Genomic DNA, 23,213 nt, shown 5'->3' on the forward strand with positions numbered 1-23,213 from the left:
TTGGCAGTGAGAATCGAAGGCAGGAAGACGAAGCTAATATAAACCATGTCACAGCATAGTGTATATATGTCAAGGTTTTTTTTGTGTGTGCCTCAGGAATGAACATAAAAAGAACATCAAAGCCATCACATGTCGTCGTACACGTTCACTGTCATATCCTGCACACTGTAATAATTTTCAATATACCATGATAGGAATCATCACTTTCATACAAGGTTAGTAGCAAACAACTGTTAAAATTAGTTATATAAGTTGCTATTCTTTTTTAAATGCACTGGTATCAGATTTGTTTCGGCAGATATACGCAAAGTCCAGGAATCAGTATTGGCAAAGGGAAAAATGCTATCGGAACATCTCTACTTCCTTGTGTGTCGTGACTCATAACAAGTGTGGCGTCAGTCATATATCATTGCCGGCATTACACTGTGAAGTTTTAAATGTGCTACTAATCACTTAGTACATTTCATCAAATGAGCAGAAGGGAAATGTTCCCTTTCTGACTGTGCTCACCCTGAATGTGTCTGGAGGCACGTAGACCCAATATTTATGTCTTAAAGATGATAAATGCTCCACAGGGGCCATGAATCCCAGGCGACCAAACCAACAGATTGTATAAAACTGTGTGGACAAGCTGCAGCTGCTGAATATAGGTCAGAAATAATATTAAATCGTGACTCAGAGAATCCACTGCTCCCATTGGATTTGATCAAACAGCACAAAGAGAGAGAGGGAGAGAGAGAGAGAAACTTTGTAGCCGGCATAATTATTCTACATAATTTTCCCACACGTGTTCATGTGCACCAAGAGAGCAGGCGTATATATGTTAAGGTTTTTTTTTTGTGTGCCTCGAAATGAACAACATCAAGGCCATCACGTCATCATACACGCTCACCGTCATATATCCTGCATCAAGAGAGCCGGCAGAGCTTAGCTGATTGTAAAATTTTCTTTTTTCAACTGTCCTTTGTCCATCTTCTATCCCCACGTTTTAGTGAAAAACCATTTACCATTAATATTTAATCCACCGGTTTCCTCCAATTTTGGCCAGTTCTAAGAATAACATCAATCCTACCGAGAGTGTGTGTGTGCGTGTACAGACGCCTGCTAGAAAGGCAACACTTTTATTTATCCTGGTGTTCGGTGCATCACTGCTCAGCTGTTGGTCAGAATATAGAAAAGATCATTTTGCACTTTCTGAAAGTGAATACTTTATAAAAACATTTCAAAACCAACAGCTTACAAAGCAGAGACCTCCACATATTTGATAGAAGTATAAAAAAACACAGCAACATGATTATTTTATTTTTTCCTCCTGTGCTTCTTGTTTGTTCAACTTTCATCGGATCTTCTGGAGGGACAAGATTGAAAATAAAATGCACACATGATCAAACGTCAATAGGCAATCAGCAGCTGAGTGAATAAAGTGGAGGGCATTTGTTTTTCTGGATGCAGCAAGACGGTCCCAGCTTTGGTCAAATGAATAGGCCCTTATCCAGGGTTAAAGTGCTGCTCCTGGGCTGCAGCGCAGTATTCTCTGAAAATCTTTGTCCCAGTTTAGAAAACTTCTGTTATACGGACAAATTTTTCAGATGAAGACAGAACATGCTCATTCTTGAATAGTATATTATATTTTTGTTCATTTAAGAAATCATATATCATATGTCAGGACGGAAACTTACCTAGATCATATTTTTCATCCAGCCAAAAATACAACAGGAATACCTGATGAATTTTCTGGCATCCATGTTAGTTAAGTGCGTCTTCAATGGTGACCCTTCTTTACTCAATGCCTAACCCGCTATAAAGCCAGTACTATATTTTACACTACGCCTGGGAGGCCTATAATAAAAATAGAAGAAATACGACACGATAACCCTCAGGTCTTACTTGTATGTACATATATCAAATCTATGCCTAAGAATGTTTGTTGAATGAAGCTCTGTGTGTCTTTTAGCCACCTCAGAGTTGGTGCATTGGCAGAACATGGTGCCCAGTTGGCACAAACCTTTGACAGTCCTGGACCAACTCTCTTCCTGTTTTGGCCACAGTGCTGTTTGTTCAGCAAATGACGGAAACAGAGGGTGGATTTTCGGAAAGTCCTTCCTATCACCTTTTCCTAACTACTTTTCCTTAACCTCAATGGAAAACGTCATGAGGTGAAAGAAAGGTGTAAAGGAGGATACATTCACTTTATTTTTATTTATTTTAGTTGACCTTTATTTCACCAGGTAAGATCAATTAAGAACAGCTAACACTTTAGGAAAAGCCAACAGCGGTGCTCAGAGAATCCGACTACAAACTTCTGAAGATGGACTACAATTACATTTGATTACAACACATTTAAAGAATTCGAACAGCTCGTATCATGGCTGCCGATGAAATACTTCCTGGTCATACCTCACCCTCACTTTTCTAAAGCACAAGGCTGAACATACATACATACATACATGTATACATGCATGCATGCATAGGAATGAGACATTTCACCATTGATGTACAGTTTCTGGTCTGTGGATGTCATGTCATGTCGGCTAAGCTACAGCTTGCGTTTCTGTCCCTCTTCCTGCAGACATACTTTCTGGCAGTATCGTAAGGAGAACGCTCAGACCAGAGTAGGCGAACCTCCTCCTGACGGCCTCCCGGGCTTCAACAGCGGAGTGATGTTATTGGACCTGGGAGCAATGAGGGCCTCCGCTCTCTACAACCAACTCTTGGAGCCCAGTAACGTGGCCAAATTGGCCGACCAGTACCGCTTCAGGGGCCACCTCGGCGACCAGGACTTCTTCACCATGATTGGCATGGAGCATCCGGAGCTGTTTTATTCCCTGGCCTGTGGCTGGAACAGACAGCTGTGCACCTGGTGGAGGGACCACGGATACGGAGACGTGTTTCAGCTGTATTATCGTTGTAAAGGACCTGTTTATATCTACCATGGTAACTGTAACTCTCCTATACCCGATGACTGAGCAATGTGCTGTGACACTGGAATGAAGGAGCCAATGACATCTACAATGAACTCTGAACGAATAGTGTTTTTCCTGCACGTTTGGAGTAAATATTGTGACTTTTATGGCAGTTTTCCTTTCTTGACCGTGCACATGTGGTCACAGACTCTGCCTCCTGCTGGTCAAGGAGCTGGTAAAGGGCCCCCGCACACTTACTTCAAGCAATCCACCTGTGTTATTTTAGAACAAGGCTACATCCACACTACTATGTTTTAGTTTTTAAACACATCGCTGCTGCTATGTTTACACCACACTACTTTGGAGTTGTTGTGCGCCTAGATCAGAGAAGTTTTGAAATGCTGTTGGACCCGTTTAAGTTTGAAAACTTTGGCTGTGTTGTCGTATGGACAGGGAAAAACTGATGAAGCAATCACCTGCATTTGTGTCCTGATTGGTTCTTATCAGTGTGAACTCTGTGATCATTGGTCAAGGCAGAACGTTGTTAACACTTACTGTCAGTAACAGTTCCACCTTGCGTCTGTCCGAGAAATTTCCCGTCTTTCAACATCATTGTTTCTCCTCATAAGTATTTTGCTTAACTGAACGGCCAACTGCTGAGATTACTTCTGATACAGAGCTGAAACTGTCTGGACGCTGATCATTGTAGTTTTAAAAAAGCTTTTCAAAATGAAAATGTAGTAGTATGGATGTAGCCTAAGAAACAGCTTTGAGTTAAAGCAATGCAAAAGGCTGCATTCATTATTTCTTAGGTACAAATCTGATGAAATGTGAGCATTGAAGTTAAGTTTGACTGAGTAACGGATCCATTGATTGGAATTCTTATCAGACACCTTAACACTAAAGATGGGTTTAACATTATCAGGAAGGATTTTACTGTCCTTGAAAACTATCACACTGGCAATCATTTCATTTTTTGTTAACAGGAACGTAAAGCATATCCTTGACCGACCAATGGTTCATGTTGCTGGATGATGTTTTATTTCATTCAAGGTTTTTGCTCGAGCGAACCTCGTTGGCAGCACCGATGTCTGTGTTGTCCTTGTTCAAATGAATGTGGGGGCTTATGTCTGTTTGAACGTTTGAGGACGTTACCTTGGGCTCTAGAAAATGTTTCAATCTTTTCTGACATACAGTATTGTAGACCAGACTCATCACTAAATACAGAAAATAATCAGAGCACTAATCGGTTAATCAATGATGAGGTTAATTGATAGTTGTCGCCCTAACTGATAACTAATGTTGAAATATCTGTGTGAAATAGAGTCAGCAAATGTGTTCATTTCCTAAAACTAAAGACCTGTATTTTTTTTCCATTTTCCTCGTATGTGGCCAGAATTCGGTGTCACCCAATCTTCCTGCCAACACCACATCAGGTGAGGGCTGATCGGGTGCCGTTTACTTTCCATCTCTGGGGTCGTGAAAGAAAGGGAGGGGTGTGTTTAACACCAGATGACTCCATATTTTAGGAGTCATGTGGGCGCAAGGCACATCAAACTGCCACAGTTCCTTTCAAGCACATCTTTCTGCGGGTTGAAAGAGATAATGGTCAACAATGATGTGACTGATGGCTGTTGTTAGTGCTCTGCATTTTGCACTTCAGCCGAGGCCAAACAAACCCAATTTGGCCAAACACACGTTTCAGAGGGGAGCGTGTTTGCCCAACTGTGCTCACTGAATAAACAGTCGTGTTCAAAGACGCGTCATCGCTCAATATTCAGTCTGGAAAATGTCTGAGGTGAAGCTGCTGAATGTCCTGTGCCACGAGTGGAGTCGAAGAGGGCCTACGGAAGACACTCGAAAATATAATTTTTTTCCAAATCAGTTAGCTTCATTTGAATTCACCCTGAAGCTTATCCGATTTTTTTTCTCCCTCTTTCAGAATGTTCTTCACCATAGCTCTAAAACAAATTGATGGCGAAAGAGAAGCACATGTTTAGACTAAATACTGGAAACAAATTTGAATCCTCAATTTTTTTGACTGCATTTTACAACTTCAAAACACATGCTTTATCACCAAGGGTTTGGTTGACTAGACAACGGTTGCATTTATTTCACTGGCTTTAATATGAAATGTGCTTTGTTTTACTTATGATTTTTGTACGTTTTAGCCCATTACTAAATTAAATTACATTTTGATATATTCCCGACTCTAGGCCTCAATTGGCCTCCATTCGTTTCACTTAATATTCGCAAACGAGTGCATTTGTCCCATCTCTCTCTTTGGATCCAACGATTAGAAGGCTGCTTTCAGTGTTAACAATAACTTCCTAATTCTTTTCCCCTAACTCAATGATATGATATATTTTTATGTTGTTTTAAGGAAAATGAAGAGAAACAAAAAGTAATTCTTTGTTTTTGTTCCAGTTATTTAACGGTTCACCTTTGTAAATAATATTTATTTTTCCGTCTGTGTGGGAGAGAGAGTTGACAACAGTCATCCTCGTGAAAAACAGGATGCCTTAAGTCACTTAAGGGTTCGAACGAGATGTGGCAACCTGTGGCTGTGTTCGTGTTTGTCTGCTACAAGCTAGACACGACCTGTTTCTGTCACTCAAACAGGGAGCAAAGGCTTCGTAGATGGAAAAAAACCTGCATCAATCAGACACCGAATGTGCTGACATTAAAAGAACCAGAGTGAAGATCAAAATTAACCACTGCGATATGAAATGACTTCACTGACTTTCACAAAGAGCGAGCAGGGCGTTTTTGCCTGTAGCTTCTTCAGGGTCGCTTATTTCAATGTGCTGTGATTGGTTTTGATCAACACTGGCTCTGCATGGGTCGTTTCTCTACAGTAAAATAACCCAATTTACATCCAACAGTAAAATGTATCTCTTATCAAGATTTGCTTTATTATAATGATTTTTATTGTTTCCTCCTATTGAAATCAGATTCATCTTTTTAAAGAATCCTTAGACTCTTGTTGGTTTACGTATCTGTGTTACATTTACATTCTTTCGAATGACCTTTTCTTGCACATTCAACGTGGACGGTAGATTTGAACAAATGCTGGTTAGTACATTATTAACTTTTCATGAACATATTTATCTGATTATTAATAAAACATGAGAAATTTGCTGAGTCATGCATGTCATTCATTTGCTTCTCTCACAAGTATGCGTGTCTGCGTGGATAATCAGGTATTTTAGTGCAGGTAAACTAGAGAGCAACACTCCGTTCATCTGTCCATCCCAACAGAATGCACCATTAACAAACTAACTTTTTACACTTTCTGCCTCCCCTGCCTCTGCCTGGCCTTGCATTACAGCTCCTACACTGATTCAAATTATATGAGGTCCGGCATAATAACCCTGGGCTAACCAGACTATTAGTGTGCTGGGATTCCTAAAATCCCTAAGCCATGACAACAGGACATTTAGGGTGCGGTCAAATTGTCCTTCCTATCTACTATTCCTTGACCTCAGGGGAAAACCTCATGAGGTCAAGGAAAGGTGTAAAGGAGGACTGATGGGACATAGGAAAAGCCGGCAGCGGTGCTCAGAGAATCCGATTGATTTTCACGTCATCACGCGACGGCGGATGTTATTGACGTGCGTCTGCCGTGGTGAAACTACACATTTCCTAAGATGGACTACAAAAAACTCAGCGGCTACATCAGCATGTATCAGTGTGTTTGACCACCGTGTGACATCAGATGCAAATGCTTCATATGTAACAGTAACTGATACGTGTCCCTTCTGGGTCATATTCATACTCTTCTACTTCTTCTTCTACTTTGGATTGAATCGTTTACGTTCGTGCATGGCGCGTCACGTTAAATATCGCTGCCGCAATGAATTGTGGGGCGTCTATTTCTCCTTTTCTTTCGCATAGGAAGGTCCAGTGTTCCCTATGCTAAAGGAGATAGGAAAGGAAACATTGAAGCACCTTTCCTATGCATTTAGAGAATCCAAACAGCTCTTATCATGGCTGCCGATCAAATACTTCAGGTTCACGTCAAGATTTAGGAAACTTCCTAAGCAAATTTGACAATTCGACCGCACCCTTACCTTGAGGGCAGGCAGCAGCAGGCTGCTATGGATTTGATTCTGCAGCAGCAGTGAGTGTCCCAGCCAAGAAACCAAAGGTTCAATCCAGAGCTCAGTGAGAGTAGGGGTGTTTCTCTGCACCTCTGTTTCCTGCAGGCCGACAGTGGAGCAAGGACAGAAACTCCCCACATGACCTATTGCTGCTGTAACTGCTAATCATAGATGACTCACTTAACCAGCACTGCATTCAAAGGCAGCAGAAACAGCACACGATGTCAAACTCCTACACAGTGTCCACACAAAGTGAACAACACATAATTATGTGCAGGAGCCTACGCTTGTTCGTATGACGACGAGTCAAAAACGGTGTTTGAACCGGCGACCTATTGACCTGCTTTATGTCCGTGTACGACTTAAGAGTCTGCACACTCTTGGACAGGAAACAGAAAGAAATCCGCAGTGTCTCTACCAGTGACAAGCTGGGTAAACATTTAACTATGCAGAATAGAGGAAAACACTCACTGCTGCATAATACACATTCTTAGGGATGGTTTGCCTTAATGTTGGATGATTTTTGTTTTAGTTTGAGTTTTTTCGCACAATTTCGCCACTTGTTCCATCAAACTGAGAAATGGTACAAAACCAGGACGATCCTGCCCCCAACACCAACTCAGTTGGCAGTTTATTAAATATGTTTAGCCAAAACTAATCCACTCTAAGAAACAGTTTTCCTGCACAGCCTGTACAGCTCTGACTCTCAGTGACCATACAGGGCTTAGTTTTGAACTTGTTTTGTTATGCACCAAAACGCCAGAGCAAATACCTCGTATTTGAAAACCTACTACTCATATTCTGATAAATCCACCTTGTGTTAAAGATGTGTTATAAAGTAAAGCCTCGTTTTTGAGGATATAGTCTATGTTGCTGTTGAACTGTACCTTATAATACAAAGAGGTGTGTCTGCAAGATCTGCATGTTCACCTATTTTAGAAGACTTTGAAAAGATACCATGCTGGCCATCAATTTTTTTTAAATTTTTTAATTCTTAACGCACATTTTTGCACATAACTTGTACAATTGTTGTTCGTTTGTGTCCAAAAACATCTAACTCAATAGCACAGTGGTTCCAGACAATGTGTTGATTTAAAACATTTATTTTCTTAAGTGTGACTGTGAAATGACTTTGCAATCCTCGTCTCTATTCGTTATTAATTTCATGTGGCGTGTTCAGCGGTGGCCTGATCCCCTGGTGTTATGTGGCCTTCCCCACAACACCACCGCCTTTTACCGTGCAGTGCCTCTGACTCATCCTAATACAGTCAATATGCATGATGGTGTTTCATTCAAGAGACTGCCACAAAAGCGGCTGAACTTCTATTATCTCCCGACAACCAAGCAGTCTGCCGTAAATAGGCGATCTCATGGTGAACATCAGAAATCAGAAACAATGCATGTTGCTGTTTGCACGTGGGAAGCTTCTCACGTGCCTGCGGCTCCTTCAAGGATCCAGAGAGAGAGAGAGAGAGAGAAAAAATTGGGCGACTCGCAAAATCACCAGTGATTCAGCAGAAGGCTCCTCAAATGTAGGAACATAATGACTTTTTTTGTGACCAGTGGTCATCAGCTGTGAAAGCGGTTCTAACTATAGGCACACATTTGTACAGCCACCTTTTAAATCTACAGAGGGTTAGTTAATCTCTCTCTCTGTCCATTATATGCTCCCATCTTCCAAGATTTTTGCATATGCATAAAGAGAGGCACAAATAAAGATGCACTCACTCACCACCACCATCTGTGGCCCTCGGAGATTGCCCGTGTTTTCCACCTCTCAGTGTCAGAGCAGCTGTAACTCATAAACAAGACATGGTATAATAATGACAGCAGCGGGACATTCTGTGAATCACCCACAGACGAAACATCAGCTGAAATGACACGACTCTAAATTGTGTCAGTGCCTGTCAACGTCGTCTCTGCGGCCTGATTGCTGTGTTGCAGGTGTGACTCACGTGTGCGCCTTTAACGTGTCTCTTTTACAAACACACACACACACACACACAGAGCTGATGATGATAACCAGGCTCACATTCACCGACTGCAACAGAAGAATAACCTGACGATGAACAATATGATAAACAGTATGAAAAGTGACATTCCCAAAAAGAGATGAAATCAAATTCTTGCAACCACAGAAAGATCATGTTTGAAAGAGACCCTAAATAGTTTACAGTATATATACTTATATTTTAATCTCATGCTGGATTTTAGACACCAGAAAAAAAATTCACAACCTGTGATCCACTTTTTTCTCAGTGGAGATTTGGAGGTTTGGTTTATCATTTTACATTTAGAATATCAAAGAAGATATTTTTTTCAAATTACTTGAATTTCCTGTGGGTGTACACTTGTATCCCCTTCATGACTGTTTATATTATATGTCAAAATTTGCCATTGATTCGTAGAGCAGTTTGAACTGCATTAACCGACCCCCTACCAAAATAGTTCTCTTTTAATGATGATCCTTTACTGTCGAGCCATTTTCAATTCATTCTGTTACATGGACATTTTCACAGACTGTATCTAAAATCATCTAATTAACGCAACCATTGAACACAGCATGAGACTACAACAGCCCGACGCATGTCAGTCCAGCTCTTTTAATAGAGAAATAAAATGAAAAAAAGGAAGTAGTTCTGAAAAACGCAGCATTGTCATTATGCACTGCTCCTTACTTTTAATAGTAAGGAACAGTGCATATATAAAATTTTACTGGCCCATGACCCGTCCCTCGGGGGGCATTACGCAATAAGTACCGAACCGATCTGCACCAAACTCGGCACAAATCAGTTCAGTTCTCTTGCTGAAAAATGAACATGCAAACCAACGAACAGAAATGTATGAAAACAAATAATGTGTTACCAAAAAGCCTCAAAGGGATTATGTACATACAACACAGCACAGTTCAAGTACAACGACAGGAAGCACAAAAACCCCTTGAGACATGGAAGCTCATCTCTTCATGTACTGTATATTCAGTTTCTAATCATGTGAATGACACAAGATAAACTACGTGGGATCAGGTGGGCACAGGAGATAGACCTGGGAGGGGTAGCACAAACCACAGGGACCGTGCCGTCTCACAATGAGCAGACACCGAGATATATGAAGAGACCGTCTCAAGAGCTACAGTGCGCCTAGACATATTACAGCCATTTATTCACCAGATATGGAATCACAATGCCTTCTGGGAGGACGCAAACTGTGAACACTGACTGGGAGGCTGACCCACATAATATATGGTTCCATTTCCGCAGAAATTAGGTCTCTGTGTCGCCCTACTTCAAAGTCCACGGGGAGAAACGTCCATGTTAACATCTAATCTTGTATGCAGCTGCAGAGTCTGATTTAAGATCGGAGGAGGCAAACTGTTCTTTCGATGGGAGGGGGTTCTGATTGAACTTGTTCCCGGTGCAGTGGAGTTCACTCACTTTTTGTGCCTCATGCATCAAAGAAGTAACTTCTTGAAGTAAGTAAAACTAAGGCCCTTCCAAAACGTACAACCCCTTCTGTTAATCTGATGGCAATTGAGCGACCTCCGTTTCCCGAAAGCATCTCGAGGCTAACGATCTCAGCTCATGCGCAATTTAAATTTTTTCACCTCCATCTTTTATTAATAGCCTTTTCTTTTTAACTGTTATAGACTGGAAATGAACAAAAGGATAATAAATATGGGGTTTTGATTCAGTATTTCTAGTGTTGCTACAGCACCAATTCCACTGTATGCCCTTTTGTAATCTCACTTTTCAAACTTGTGCCATGACACCTCTTTACATAATCCATGTCCACAAATCGCTGGCATAATTTGATTTCTTAAAAAATATTTGTTTCCCTGAATTAATGATCCACTCCGCTCTCTCAACAGAATACTCATTCATGCAGATTTTCCGCCTGCTTCCTCGAAATTGCAGATCCTTTTTTTCCACTTCACCCATAACCTATTTGCTATTGTAGAGTAATTCCTTTCAGTCTCTGATAGAACTTTGGCAGCCAGGTTCATACGTGCTGGACTGAGATATGGGATGTAATTGTACTTTGGTATTAGCTTTTAAAAACACTGTAAAGTGTGATGTACTTTCACTGTATTTTTACATAACAGCTGATCTTTTAAATTTGACATGAATAGTTCTGATTTTCCAACAGCTGGGATGACAATTGGTTGGTTGACCTACTTATTCTACCTTTTCTCAACTCTGCTAAGGGTTTTTCAGTAAAGCCTGATGTCACAGTGGACATGACTTAGCATATAATCAAGCCATCATTGAACATTGAATACATGAATAAAAATCAATGACCAATGAATCAAATAAGACCACAGCAAATTGGGCCCATCTCCTCCCCTGCAAAATCAAATATCTGTGATTATAATACACTTCAGGGACTTTGTGTTTGTTGTACGCTCCACATGCTCGATGATGGTCAGGTACCTGACAAGTACTAATTGTTGACCCCATTTTGTGGTATTTAAGATCTTAAGATGGTATTTATGGGAGTTCGTAGTGTGTGTATGTGTGTGTTGCCATTGTCAAAAAGGACAGCGGTACTTGCAAAACATCCTCAGAACTGATTTAACAACACTGTCACTACCCATCTGTCTTGCTCCTAACACATATATAATTGAGCTATAACATACACACACACACACACACACACACACACACACACCAGAATACCAGAGAGAAAGGTTGCGATAGTGTAGCCTTGATATACGTCAGCCCATTCTGCTGTCTGTGTGTCAGGCGAGATACGGTACGACACACAAACAGCAAAGCCCATAACTAGGTCAGTGTGCTACAGTCCGTGCAACAGGCCGGCACTGGAGAAGCTCCAGTGGTGATTAATAAGCCACTAAAGTCCTGCTGCTGCTGCCGCTGCATACGTCACGAGAGTGACACACATTAGAACAGGATGTGCGCACTGAGGTCGTCAGGAGACCTTCCGTAGGAGATTCATCAAAGATGTGCTGGGATGGCGTTCACCTTTTTATCCACAAGGGGGTTTACTCTAGGAGCAACGGGACTCCTCTCATCCGACGGGCTTCTTCGGCTCTTACTAAGCACTGCCCATACTCCACGGAGGTTTGATACCTGGGAGTCTCCTGGGAAGAGATGAAAGGAAAGCATTGTAAGTGGGAGAAAGATGGTGTCTCCGGCCTCCTCCTCTGTTGAGGCAGGGTTTCACTATTTTAACATAGAAGCCTCTAAAACGCTTAATGTGAAAAGGCTTAACGTGCCAAAGCAGCTATCAATCATCAACCACATTTTCTCCGATATATCTTGTCATAAACACTTACACCTGTAAAAAAAACAAAAAAACAACCGAAATCCTATGATTATGGACGTTATCTGACGTTAAGTGTTTTCCTCTCCATTGAAAACCATTGTGAGCAAAAGGCTTAACGTCACTTAATGTGCCAAAGCAGCGATCAATGATCTCAGATGTTGTTCTGATTTCGGCTCTGATTCATCCGACCCAATCATTCACGCAGCTGTCCGGCATGATTGCACACCCTCTTTTAATAGCATCATATTATTACTAATTAAAAACAAGCTCATCAGAAGATGAAGACTTGAACATACATCAGCATGATAAGAAACCACCTTCAGTTAATATTTTCTTGTTCCTCGTAGGTGGTGAAGTTTATGGCCTATAAGGCCGCCAGCCATCAGAGGGCAACCAAAGTGTTTTGGCTTCACTTCGAGGAGCTGTCCATCTGTATGAAGATGGAGTCAGTGATGTATCCACTCTTTGTCCACTATTTTCATTTCCATCCAGCAGCAACACACATTGTCATGGCAACAAGCAGCCGGCAACTTCTCAAGAAAATCCACTCTCCATTGTCGAGAGCATCATTATGAGCCACCATCAAATGACTGCATGCCCCGCGGCCAGTCTATGTGTCCACGGCTCTGTCCTTATTCCTTGGCCCAGATGGCCAGCGGCCACGCCCCATGTCTCTGCCGAAGCAGTGGCGGTGACTCACTGGCATTTATGACAGAGGAGTCAAATATTTAAAGCCTTCTTGGGCGATGCACATGCTGTTCTCAAACTGAGATCACTGACAGGGTGGCATCTTGATCACAACTTCCTCTTGTACACAAAGTGTTAGTGATGGCTTGACAGGGTGACCCGTCACGATTCTGACTCGCGGGCCGTAGAATAATGCATGCAGGGAGTGAAGTCATGTCTTCCGAACCTCTCATCACCGGCGGATTTCTACAGGTTTCTGTCCAACAGAATAATGAGCACAGATGACTTTCCCTCAATCCAGTAATCACTTGGATACAGACACACAAGATGAGCTATTTCAACAAAGTGCCCCCCACGCTCCCCAGGCACATTCGAGCCAGAGGAGTTGGAGCATTTTGAGCCCCTCACGAATCAACATCTGAATCAAGTCACGGATTTGGAAAATCATTACACCCCTAATTATTATCTTCCTATTTTTTTCATGGAAAACCTCAACCACGTCGAGTTTCCTTTTATCTCTTGTTTGTTCTCTTTCTATATTCACCAGCCAGTTGTTAACTTTGTCTGGCGGCCATTTGGTGTAATGCTGCATGTTATCAGTTTGTAGGCAGGAAAACACAATTAGAACTAAAACACATTGGAGACATAATTTAGGAATTATTCTCTGTGGGTTAGTCTACAACACTTGAGACACATCCTCAGTTTCTGTCTCTCTGTCTCTCTAATCCAACTGACCCTGCATATAATTACTGATGACTAAGTATTTGGGTCATATCCAGTGACCTTAATAATATGCTGCTAATGGGCAGCTGAAGGAATACTCCTGGCATGCAGATGAAAAGAAGATCTTGAACTCTTTCCTCTCTCTTCCATTTATATCAATTACATGCACACAAATCGCACATGAAGCATCTACATTACGTCCGACGAGGCACTACAACACACACCAGACTTAACGGAGGGCCTTTACACTAAAGTCCATCGTCATCCAATCAAGACAAATATTGGACAAGGTTTAATTCTCACTCGTCTGTAGTTCTGCATCATCAAATAAACAATTAATCATAGCAAATCTATGAATGTCTGCTATGTAGATACAGCACAGACACATTTACACGTTTCCCGCACACACACACACACACACACACACAGACACACACGAGTGTCGCAGTCTGCTGTCACATTACCCCGGTTCCATCGTTTGACCTTTGCTACTTCCTGTGTGGAAGATATCAAGAAAAAAAATAAAATCAATATGTTTCCTTCAGATGGTCCTGAATAATCCTGCTTGTTTTTATTATTTTTTTCTTTCTGGTTCATGGAGCAAATCTGAAGTATTCGTTTTTTAATGTAAGTTCGCAGCCCAAAACAATTTATTTTCTGCGCTACCACTGGGCACAGAATGGGGTTACACAACAATGTAGGTCATGTTACCCACATATGATGGTTTTATGGTTATCTCACGAGCGTAGTTTATGAGGAAAGAACAATTATGAATATCAGAGAGGGAACATAAAGCCCACAAGTGACAAGAAAAAAAAAGGTTAATAGGTGAGTAGCAAGTGAGCAGCTGATTTAAACCTCCCAAGGTCAGGCACGCATAGACGAGCACACACAGCCGGATGTAAAGGTTACAGAATGAATTCATTCCTATCAAGTTTGACCCACATTCTGAGTCCGTACAACAAACAGGTGCTACTGTTCCAATCTCACTCCTCTTCCTCCCTCGGAGTGCACTTATTTTTCTCACAGAAGAGTTTGGTGTGTGAAAAGAGGGATGACTAATGAAATTACTCCTTTCCCTTCGGTCAGCGGGGCTTGGAAAGCAATGAGGCCTGACGTTGCTTTAAACGTGTAAAGGTGCGCTTTGTGTATCTGTTTCAATCTTAATATCAATATAACCTGACATGCACGTGTCAGAGATGGCAAAGACTTGCTTCATATCTGCAGATTTAACATTTACCGTAGCACTGACATGTGCATCGCAATGACTCATACTGATGGAAATGTCAATTATCACCTGAGGCAAACCTGGCAGATCTGAGGATTTCTGTTAGTTCGCCTGTTTCACACCGTCTTCATCTGAAACACGGCCATTTGTTGCAATTAGCTGGTTCAATCAGCTTTGCATAACAGCGCTCTTTGTCTTGGCGTAGACCGCTCGCAGTGATAGTATAGTGCATTTCAGTCGCTCGAGAGCAGAATAAACAGAAGAAGAGTTCATTGAATAATAGTGACACTGTTCTACATTCATCTCTATTGTGCCTCCCGTTGAGATAATGGATCAAACAACCACACAACCTGTTTTCTCTCACATTTCTCACCAGTTCTTCTCAAGAAGCATAAAAGAAATAGGGAGACCGATGTAAAAACATTGGATGGTGCAACACAGTAAGTAAACTAGTAAACTACGACAGCGTCCTTGCTGTTGCTAGGGTGGAGGCTGCCTTAAGTGATTATAAAAACAGTTTTCTGTAGGAAAACTTCCATCTGATGGTATATAATCATCAACAGATGTTGAATTTTAACTACTTTCCTTAACTATTATATTCAAATTAGTGTTGCTTTTAAGCTCTTAAGTGCATAGCCTTTAGATGAATGACACAGAGGGATACTTTTTTATGAATATGAGCAGGAATGCCGCTGATATTTGTAGACAACAACTTACAATCACAATCAGAGTTTTATCTATTAGTGAGTCTTCTTACATCGACGCTTCAAAACACACATACTGGATCTCACAAGCGAAGCAGCACAACCACCCAGCCCTCGTCCCACCTCCATGGTAGTACCGCATCCACCGTCTGCCCCAGAGAGGCTGCCAGTTCAGCCCTGGCATGACGCCCCGTCCAGCAGCCCGGACCACCCACTCATCTCGGCTTTGACTTCTGCTCGAGTGACACCGGCCACAGCGACTCTGATTTACTATAACCGGTACACATACAGTACGTACTGTCCCACAAGTGCCATATGTGCTACTACAAACTCAAAATCATAATCATAAAATCTTGCCTGCATAAATTCCTATCCGTATGAGCACTGGTAGGTAGGATTATATGTCCCCTAAGGACATATGTTGACATAAAAACATGAAGTGGATATAAAAACATATAGGTTGGGGTGAATTGTGATTCAGCAAAATGAGGATATTGGAAAAACACATTGATGACATTCATTACTTATAATTAATGGCTTTACTAACTCACAACCTGTGTAACTATGAAACTTTTTCATATGATTAATAAATGGAGACATACAAAGTATAGGTTGAGCTCTGAGGAAGACATTAAATAAAAAAATAAATGAATCAAAATATATCTGTACATCGCACCCTGTGCATGAATGCACCACACCTCAAATGCACAACTGCTCGGCAAACCAGCAAATGCACACACACACACACACACACACACACACACACACACACACACACACACACTCGCTCCTCCAACATCTCCTACACACTGAGGCTGTGGCTAATGAGCTGATGGTATTTGTCTGTTCTTGGAATTGCAATCTGACGCCGCTGTGCTTCCAGTTAATTGTGTGATGTAACTTTGGTCACGGCTCAGTATTTATGGTCATCACTGCAGGGGGAGTTTGATTTATCAATGCCAGCTTGATCACAGCTGCTCTCATGCCAGCTCTGTGAGTTTGGGCAACAGGCCTCAGTATCGGAGAGCAGCAGAAAGCGGTGTTGTTGTTTCGTATCTTGTCATTTGTATTTGTGTGTGCTCACAAAGATTTCTTTGTTCACTGGGCTCTGGAAAAGCTGAGCGGACATTTGTGTGGGGCAAAAAATTCATGAAGGCTGCCCGCTGAAGATTGCCAAGTGTTTTTTTACAAAAATGAGCCAAATTATTAGTCTTCCCGACAAATATGGCAGTTGCAGAGCTTGTTCTTACTTTGAAAGTTACATTTATAAATAATAGGGTTCATTTAAAAAGTCTATGAAAAACATAGATGGCACCATACTTTTGATTGACCATCCTTCATTGTATGTGCAGCAGCAGCTCGATTAAATTGGTTTTTTAATCAAGTTTTGGAGACAGAAAAGGACAGCAAAGAGCCAGATGGCTGTTCAGCACACACACACACACACACACACACACACACATACACACACACCGTATACTGTGCTGTACATGATGTTCTGTTCACACGGTGGAGAAAACAGGCAGAGGAGGTTCTGCGGGCGGCCCATGGGAGGCGCTGCTGTGTTCGGAAGCGTTGCCTTGTTGATGTTGCACATGAAATGGGACAAACCTATTTGCATGCACACACATGCACCCGCTCGTTCCAGCGTTTTTTTTTTCCCAGACAGTAACATGCGGTCTGTGCAGAGCACCATGTAATTGGTGTTTGTTTAGTTGCTGTGGTCCCAACAAAGAGGCGTGATCAGTATTCAATACCGTACAGATGAAGGCTAATAAACGGATAAAAGCATTTTCCTCTGTGCAACTGACCTCTATCCATGTCTTCACAGTGTCCACCTTAATATTGTGATTCTAAATGTTGCAGTATTGAACAGTTGACCTGCCGCAGGACTGTTAATTGCATGGTTACACACACTGTGTTCCCTGAGCAATCTGGGGCCATACATAATTAAAAACACCATTGATTTGCTGTTAAATATATCACAGCCTTCTCTTTCTTTTTATTGTCTCTCTATTTCTCTTAGCCCATTTCTCCTGTTGTACTTCTCTTCTGACTTTCATCTCTCACTCTCTCTTCGTTCCAGCTCTTTTTCTATAACTCTTCCTCTTATTGCTCATCTAATTGATCTGTTTACCTTTGTTTGGAGGGCCATGCTCTTATCTGTCTCTCACGCTCTACTCTCTTAAACCTGTGTCCTTTGTTCCTAACATACATTTCTGAATTGATGACCCACATACACACCTCTAGGCTTCCATCACTCACTATAGCAACCTCCCTCTCTCCCCTCCATCATCGCACTGCCTCTCTCTCTCTCCGGCTCTCATCCTGTTTCCACTGGGGAGTGATGTGGATCCCCGGGTTGCTTCACTCAGATGATGCACACGACGCACACATGCATATGGGTGACATGCCTGCCACGTTCCACACGAGTGGCAGTAATGCAACAATAAAACCAACAATTCAGAGGCCAAGAGGAGAACGCCGCAAGCACATGAACATGAAACAACATTCACTGTTCCGCCACATTTGGAGTTTGTTAATTTGTTCACCACATAATGCTCTCGAAATTTTCACATTGAAATGAGAAAAGAGATTTCCGTGGCATGCACAAGACTTTTTAGAAAAAAATCCTCCAATGCAGTGCATCTCTGCCAAGTGACAACCCACCATGACGTCACCCATTGGTTTGTGAACTGCCCTTTTGAAGCCTCAAGTTTAGCATTTTTCGACCACACACACACACACACACACACACACACACACACACACACACACACACACACACACATAATAAATATTAATGTTCTACGTACCCTAAATTTATCATCTGGTAACTACAGTATTACCATTTTATAAATGTAGTGAACATATGCAATGTGTGTATGTCCTGAAATGTGATAAAGTATCTGAACATATTTTCTTAGACTTTATGCTGGTAAAGGATCTCACATGAAATAGTTTTTTTTAAAATCAGGAAGTTTAGCTCTGAACTTTAACAGTAATATCACTTATTCTAATTTGTATCTTAGGAAGTGAAAATTATTTTTACAACATGCGTACTTGATTGACACGTTTCTCTGCTTAGTCGGAGGCAGCAGTGCTGCTTACAAGCTCAACTCACTCCACTCCACATGAGGTAGTATATTGTCCGTGAGCCAAAGGTGGGATATTCTGGCTCCAGTAATTGACGAAGAGGAAGTTGAGGTTTTGTACAGTCTGATATGAGCTGCTGTGTTTTTACAGCGACGTATCTGAATAAGAACCTCAGCTCACTTGTGTATGGAGGAAAAAAAACATATCAGAAATGGTCTTCGCCTACATACTTCTTTCAGTCTGAATCTTTTACCCTTGTGAAAGGTATAATTACACTGAATGAAGTCTTTTTTCTCAATGGACTCCCCCGTCCAGCGATCTCCCCGCTCATGTTTCTTTTTCTCATTTTCAACAGCACAGCATCGCTGGTTTCTAGCCGACAGGATTAGAATTGATTGAACAGTTATGGAAACACTGTCACGTGTGCTTCACATGCACAGAGCGTGATAACGAAGAGTTGAAACAAGAGTTTTCCCTCTTGCTCCTTATCACAGATGTTTTTGCTCCTCCGCCACCGTGGAAGAAGTCTTGTGCTTGAAGTTGTTCATTGTACAGTAAGTCCTCTTTTGAATCTGTTGCCCTCCGTTCTGTCATCCCTGTCTTTACACGGCAACTCTTTTGTCTTTGTTTTTGTCTTTCATTCTCCATTTATCATCTCTTTATGTCCTTGTTTTATGTTTGTTTCCTCTCCCCTCTGATCTCTACATCCTGCCTCTCCATCTATTCCCCCACCTCTCCCTGTGGACACAGAACGGCTGCTCACTGATGCCTCTCTGTGCAGCAGGTGATCAATCAGCCCTCTTTTTTTTTTCCTCCCCACAAGTCACCGGGGGGGGGGGGGGGGGGGTGCACAGCAGGCGACCAGGACACGTGCTTGTGGGCTGACATCCCCCTCCTTCCCCCCAAACACTCACAGATGCACAAACCCTGTCTCCACTGCCAACATATCTATTCCCTTGTACGCAGCCTTTTTCACGGCGGGATTGTTGCACCTTTATTCCGCCTCGCCATTCTTTATAAATGGTACAAGGCCGTCTGGACCCGAATCGACATCTGTGTAAAATGGAGAGCGCTGGCATGGCCGGACGGTCATCAACCCTGGAATGCCGGCGTGCAATCTGAAATCACACAGGCAGCATTATGCCGACTTTGTTTGGTTTAGTGTAAACAAGCGAAGTTGGCCGAACATGAGTTTCGCTCACGTCTTAAAATTGTGCTTTGCATTTCCATTAACCTGGTTATATGTTCCGATAATGCCGCTTCATTCGTTTGTTTTATCTCAAACTTTTTAATACAGCGATGTTGAAACATTTTCTAAGGAATAGTTTCTCACCAAGGTGAGGCTCTAAGTATCTATGTTCAGCACAAACAGTACAAATCTGAAAAGATTGGTGCATTTATATATAAATTTGAATTACTTATTTTTAATGACAATTTTATTTTACACAGGCTTTGTCCTGCAAATATCCCATGACAAGGCTCCGTGGTTCCAATTGGTCATTAAGTAGCCCTTGGAATCGTGACATATGCTAAAATTATTTTTCCTTGTGTGCGATTAGCGTGAAACTTTGCAGGTATCATTTATGGGATTCTAATGATCGGTGTGCGTGCGCCTTGTTTCCCTCAACTTTCCACCTCACCATGTGAGAGAACTGATCCAAGTGGTAGCCTGCCCCTGAAAGGTGCCATCACCAAAGCCAAAGCCATTAAGGCATTTTCGCTACAGCCACAAAATGAAGTTAGGTCCAACCAGTTAGATGTGATGAGTGGGCTCAGGGCCTCGTTCACAAACTTGGAGCTCAAGCCAGGAGCTGAGGGGGAGCTACAAAATCGAGATAAATGTGAACATTCAAAATAAATGCTGCTCAGATTTATATGGATGTAATTTGTTGCCAGGATAGACACATTTCAACAGCTGCTTTGCTGCTGTAACATGAAACAGATGTTCTGCCAAAATCAGCTCCTCAAATCTTGTAGTATAAAATAAATTTTCGTATAATTCACAGCCAAAAGTGCGGTTAATGTCATAAATTGCACCAGTTCAGAGAAAGGACTTTCACTACAGGGTCAAGTCTACACCGTCTCTGATATAAGCGGGAAAATGGAAAATATTTTTAAAAAGACGATATATCCCGGCCTGGCTGCCGCTCCCTCCTTGGTGTGTTGGTGTGCTGTTGAATTTTGCACCACTTCAACAGTGTCTCCCGACTCCTGAGGTGATCTGTTCTCATGGCAGTGAGACAGTGTTCAGTGTTTCTACTGTCTGGGTGACAGGCTTAAAAATAAATTTGTGCAAACAGGCCGAACTCATTTCTGGACCACCTAACAAAATCTTGGACACTGCTCGTCATTCAGTTCTGATCGTCAGATTCACAAGATGAAATAGGGATATGTTTGTGCTACTGAGAGAACTACACCTTATATACTGAGAAGGACATCACACGCCATCAACTATTAATCACCCTCCTAATTTGTGTGTATATTTGCACAACTTGGGTACGGAAACTGCACCTTATTAATTTCCATCTCAATTAAATTTGTGTCTAGCCAGCGTGTTGAACCAAATTATGTGCACAAATTAAAAGCCTCACTTGTGGATGGTACATGCTTTCTCTTCTGTCTTTCTCTTTCCTAACCAGCATTGCTCACACCATGCTGGAATTGCACCATGTAAATATTTGCCGATGCGGAGCAACAGTGGGGGTTTTTCTACTACAGTATGTTGCATTTAAAACTCTCACATCTTTGTGTTTCGTTTTGTCTGTGTGCACCAGAAGATCGTATAGCACTATAATCAAAACCTATGTTTGCACAGGAGTTTTGCTAAGTTTTAGTTCACTACCAACGAGAAACAGCGATGACAAAAAAAGTAAGAGTATAGGGATTTCTTTTCTTGGTCCGACGACGAGGTTTAACTGTGGCTGACAGTAACTGTGAGCAAAATTTCGCATTCACCGCTGACGGTCAAGTTGTGACTGATAAGACCCAGTAAGGACGTGAATGCGAGTGAGTGCATAATCATTGCAAAAATGTCTAATCTTCTGCTCGTCCACGCTAAAAACATCCCAGTAGTTTTTCCAAAGTTCTCCATTTTAACATTGAGCAAAAATTAGTTACCATTTCTTGTTCACTTAAATGGTCGCTGTGTGGACCCCCCTTCTTTGTAATGCCCCTGAATGAGCCCAGAATAACGGCTGTAATACAGGAAGAGGAAGGAGTGCCATCATTTATTTTCTCTGAGATTGTGACCTGCATCTTGTCAGAAGAAAAAAAAAACAAAGGGAGGAGAAAAAAGGAGCAAAATAAAGAGGGAGCGATACAAAGAATGAGAGAGAGAGAGAGAACTGGAAGAGGGTAGATTCATCTCAGAGTTAATCTCAGTTTAAGTGCAATGCAATGCGTATCCTGGAATGCAGGGTTACTGTCGGATCTATTCTACGTTGTAATGGGGGAGACAAAGGACAAAAAGAAAGGAGAGAGGGACAGAGTGAGAAATAAACCAAGCGGTGGCACACTGTATCTTTCCACATCTCTGTTCATCTGACACTGATCTCTGCAGGGGGAGAGGAGGGAACGCTTTGTGCTCTCGTCTGCAATGCTTCCGGTTTTAGGTCAGTCAATATTGAGCAACACCATGTGCATTAGTCAAGGTCTCATGTTGTAGAAAGACGGATTTCCATGGTTTGTTTAATTATCAAGCGGGTCGAGGTGCGACATAGTTAATCAAGAGAGAAATGCAAAACAGTCAGAAACTGTGACTCCGCCACCACAAGTCTCCATCATAGGGTAACCATGGTTACATGTATGTATATGTATCAGTATGTGATAGAGAGATTTTCATTGATACATCAGAAAGTGAAAGAGGCATAAAACTATAGCTGCATTTTATTTTCCTTTGGTGGAAGTAACGTCACCCGACGCCTGTTTTGTCACCCTTATTTATCCAACATCAGTAATATTAGACGAGGCAGGCGCCTTTGAATGCGAGTAACGTGGCGCAGTAATGCTGAAATTAGCTGCAAACTTGTAATTGGACCTAGCAGTGCTCACCAAATGTAGAGCAGCCAGTATATAGCCGCTATTGTTGTTGTTTCTGGTGTATTCCCAGTACACAAAGCAACAGCGGGCATGCGGAAATAAGCTGTGACATCATTGTTTCCCAAATGCTGCATTTTATAAAGGAATAAAAAAAATCCCTTTTAGTTACTGAAAACGCAAAATTGCGTGTGGATGAGAGTCACAAACGTAGAGGAAAATGTTTGTTGTCAAAATGTCCGCATTAGTGTTAAGAAGGTATGCGTGCCATTCTAGTTGATCATTAACAATCAATCTTAGGGTGTCTTTACCCACAAGGTCTTATTTTTCACATCATTATATATGATGTTGTACATCATTAGCATGTATTCAGCTATGCATCCCATTTTGTCTCCTCTTTCTGCCAACATATATGTAAATATTGTAAAATAATTGACCATATATGAGA

At 41.8% G+C, this 23,213-nt stretch overlaps 1 protein-coding gene across 3 annotated transcripts in view; it reads left to right on the forward strand.

The window, feature by feature from the left end:
* Nucleotides 1-6,049, forward strand: part of xxylt1 (xyloside xylosyltransferase 1) — a 22,033-nt gene extending 15,984 nt beyond the window's left edge. For all 3 annotated transcript variants that reach the window (XM_035646531.2, XM_035646528.2, XM_035646529.2), the window contains one exon: nt 2,570-6,049. In XM_035646531.2, coding sequence (XP_035502424.1) covers nt 2,570-2,966 — 397 coding nt within the window. In that variant the 3' untranslated portion in view covers nt 2,967-6,049. The remainder of the gene's footprint in view (nt 1-2,569) is intronic.
* Nucleotides 6,050-23,213: the final 17,164 nt, after the last annotated feature.

Source organism: Scophthalmus maximus, chromosome 13 (genome assembly GCF_022379125.1).
Source record: "Scophthalmus maximus strain ysfricsl-2021 chromosome 13, ASM2237912v1, whole genome shotgun sequence".
NCBI classification, from domain to species: Eukaryota; Metazoa; Chordata; class Actinopteri; order Pleuronectiformes; family Scophthalmidae; genus Scophthalmus; species Scophthalmus maximus.